Raw genomic sequence first — 3,803 nt, forward strand, 5'->3', positions numbered from 1 at the left:
GATTTGTGTGTGTTAATTCAGTGTGTATTTCATTGTGATTGCTGAATTCATAATAAAGATTAATGAAAACAAAATTAATAGTTGTGTTACGACTCAGCTATTTTATTTTATCGTCTAACCCTCAAGTTTACGTGACATTTGCATTGTTCTTTTGTGATCTTTGCTTACAATCTTTGGTTCATTTACTAACTAAACATACGGTTTTCTTATTGCTATAATTTAATTTTCTACGGTGGTTATTTATCTTTATTGTCTTATTTATTTTTATCTTTATTGTCTTTGAGTGTCTTACTTAAATCTACGGTTGACAATTTATACATAAGTCTTATATTGCTATCCTTATGGTCTATGTCGCTATCGTACAGTATTTTTTATTATTACGTTTCTGCTGTAGTGATAGAATAATGCTAAGTTATTATTGTTTTGGATTAATTTCACGCTATCTAAACAGGTGAAGGATTCCGGGGGAAATAACCTGTTTTTTGAACGTGTTTATGGTATAACGGGTTTGACTATAGATTGTGGGCGACGATGAAGTTTGTGATTATTTTGTGTATCTTTGACCAGTGGTCTGACTAATTTAAGAATGAACAATCGATATGGATTAATTTGGGCTCTTCGTATAGCTTGTGATTTGCTATATTTGCTAAATTTCAATTCTGGCAATCTATATATTCCTAAACATGCTGTGATGTATTTTCTTTCAATGATTCTTAATTTTTCCGTGGCGTTGACACTTACATTGAAACAGATTTAACGACCATACATTAGAATGGTTGGTCTAATTAGTGTTTTGTAGCAGTGAAGTTTTATTGATCTGTGCGAATCTTTCGAGTAAGGTAGTCTTATGAGGTATAAGAAGAATTTATCTGCTTTCTATAACTGTGTCTTTATGTTGTCGTTGTGATTTAACCCGAAGTTTAGATGGACTCCGAAGCATCTAACTTTGTTTGCATCGGAAAATTTTCCGTTGATATTTTCAGTTGTATGGAAGAATATTTTCGAATTTATTCTCACGTCGTACTTTGCTTTTGAAGTTTTTGAAATATATGGACTGAACGAGATTGTTTCACATTTATGGGTGTAGATTCTTAGCTTCCGTGTTGGAAAGCGTAATTTTCTACTTTCTTGACTAGGTCTTGCAGCTGGATTTTTATTTGTCACTGTTTATTGTTTCTGATGTAATTAACATATCATTTACGAATGCTATTGCTGATTTATTATTTTGATTGCCGTTCTTGTTCATGCCATACATTTATAATAGGACACTAAACATGGATATTGAACAGGATAGGCCGGTTTACCGTGTCTTACTGTAGATCTCGATGCGTTTGGTCCTTTTGCTTGATCACTCTGAGAGGTAGAAGTATCTATCATTTTCTTTTTAATTTTTCCTTTATTAAACGTTCTTATTTGTTTCTACAAATACTTACATTTTTGTATCATTTGCTAATTACTATAGCATGGGGATTTCTGTGCTATTACCCATAATAAAAAAAAAACAAAATAAAATAAGGAAGGTTTTTAACGTTTCAATTAGAATGTATGGGTGTGTGATTTGTTAATAATTGAGGATGAGTAAGGATAACTATTATCATTATTATTATCATTATTATTATCATCATCATCATCATCATATCATTATATCATTATTATATTATTATTATTATTATTATTATTATTATTATTATTATTATTATTATTATCATCATCATCATCATCATCATCATCATCATCATTATCATTATCATTATCATTATCATTATTATTATTATTATTATTATTATTATTTTCTGTGTCCCTTGGTTCTCCTGTTATTTCTCATTCTTCTATTACGTGTCTCAGGTCTTCTTCTTTCTTTTTACATAGCTTGCATCTTTTTTCTCCCTCTTCTTTCCAGTATTCCCTTGATTTAGTCTCGTTTCCACATCTGAATCTTGCTAATATTTTTCTGTCCTTCCACTTCATCCTCCCTTCTAAGTATTTTGCTAACTCTACTTTGGCGATTTTTCTATAATGTTTGTCATATTTTGATTCCCTTATCCTTTCCCCCCTCTCTTCTGCTTCTCTCTTTCTCCTTTCTTCTATAATTTGGTCTAGTGTCATCTTTTCTTGCTCTTCTCTTACTTCCATCTGTGTCCCTCCATTTCTCATCCTTTCTAGTCACTTCTTTCTCTTTCTTGCTCTTTTCCGTTATTGGCCATTTCCCCAGTTTCTCTCTCTTTCCTTTATGCACTTCTTTACTAGTTCCTTTTTTGACTCTATGGCTTTCCCTTCATACCTTGCTGCTCTTCCTAATACTTTTTCTTTGATTTCTGTTAGCTTACATTCTTCCATCGATATATAATTCGGTGTTGTCATATCTAAACCTAAGCTCCATTTCACATATCTTCTTTGTATTCTATCCAGCCTTTCTTCCATGTTCCAGCCTCATACCTCTGCTCCAAACAGCGCCACGTTCTCTACCAGCGTTCCAAACATCTTCATTCTCCTCTTGTTGTCCTGTTTGGAAATTTTTTCTTCCACGCTCCATGTTTTCTTCATTGCTATTCTTGCTCTCTTTTTCCTGTCTTCTATGTGTTTCTCATCACTACCGTTTTTTCAGTAGTATGTACCCTAGGTATCTTATCTCGTCCACTTCTTCTAATTCTCGTTCTCCCCAGTTCCATTTTCTTTGTCTCCTCTTGTTCTTTCGTTTTTTTCGAAAACTACACTCTTGGCTTTTTTCGTGCTCAGTTCCAATTCGGTTTCCTTTAAAAATATTTCGAATCTCTTTAGCATTTCCTTTAGCTTCTCCTCTCTATCAGCCATCAGCACAATATCGTCTGCATATGTCAATGACCATACCTTTCTTTCTCCTGCCACTATGCCCCCCCCCGACTTGTCCTTTCCTTAATTCTTCTTCCAGCCCCGCCACGTAGATGTTAAATAACGTAGGGCTCAACGGGCATCCTTGTCTGACTCCCCTCACTGTCCAAAATTCTTTTGTGTTGTTATTCTTGATTCTTACCACATTCTTTGTTTCTGCGTATATCTCTTTAATCCTTCTGGTCAAGTTTTCGTTAATCCCCATTTTTCTCATTTTCTCCTCCAATTTCTTTCTGTTTAGCCTGTCGAACGCCGCTTTTAAATCCGCAAAGCAGGCATGTAGTTTTTCTTTTCCTCTACTCAACTGTTTGTTTATGATATGGTTTATCACAAATACCGCGTCTTTCTTTTCTGAATCCGAATTGGCTCTCTTTCAGTTTGTTTTCAATCTCTGCCTTCAGTCGTTCGTGCAGTATCCCTGCACAGATCTTGTATGCTGTATCCATTAATGTTACTTTTCTGTAACCCTTCCCTGCTCTCTTGTCCCTCTTTTTATATATCGGACATATTTGCTCCTTTTTTCCAATCTTCTGCTATCCCCACCCCATTCCATATTTTCCTTAACAGAGCCCATAACGCTTCACCCACTTCCTTCGGTGCATACTTCCATACTTCATTTTCTAACCCGCCTTCCCCCATTGCTTTCTTCTCCTTCAAGTTTCTTAGTTTCTATATCACCTCTTCCTTCTCTATATATTATCTTCTCTCTCCTCCATTATTTTCTCTTCTGCTCGATGCTCCTCTTTTTTCCTGCCCTCTTTGTGCTCTGTTCCTTCTAAAATTTCCATAAAATGATTTTTCCACTCTTCCTCGCTTATTTCATATAATCTTCATCTATATTCTCTCTTCTTCTTCTGTATTTATTTATGTATTTCCACGCTTCTTGTTCTGTTTTGATCTTCTTGATTTTCACCATTTCTTCTTCTTCGTATCTT

The 3,803-nt window shown here is 34.5% G+C and overlaps 1 protein-coding gene across 1 annotated transcript; it reads right to left on the bottom strand.

Moving 5' to 3' along the window:
• Nucleotides 1–2,187: 2,187 nt before the first annotated feature.
• LOC117212475 lies at nucleotides 2,188–2,648 on the bottom strand. Its single transcript, XM_033457356.1, has one exon. It carries the CDS (start codon nucleotides 2,419–2,421, stop codon nucleotides 2,194–2,196), a length of 228 nt encoding a protein of 75 aa, XP_033313247.1. The 5' UTR covers nucleotides 2,422–2,648; the 3' UTR covers nucleotides 2,188–2,193.
• Between the last annotated feature and the right edge of the window lie 1,155 nt (nucleotides 2,649–3,803).

The sequence above is a fragment of the Bombus bifarius genome, unplaced genomic scaffold (genome assembly GCF_011952205.1).
Source record: "Bombus bifarius isolate JDL3187 unplaced genomic scaffold, Bbif_JDL3187 scf7180000008302_frag, whole genome shotgun sequence".
Classification (NCBI taxonomy): Eukaryota; Metazoa; Arthropoda; class Insecta; order Hymenoptera; family Apidae; genus Bombus; species Bombus bifarius.

What these genes read in the sequence shown, in the direction of transcription:
- LOC117212475 (XM_033457356.1), bottom strand. Translation starts at nt 2,421, where the DNA reads ATGGAAGAAAGGCTGGATAGAATACAAAGAAGATATGTGAAATGGAGC.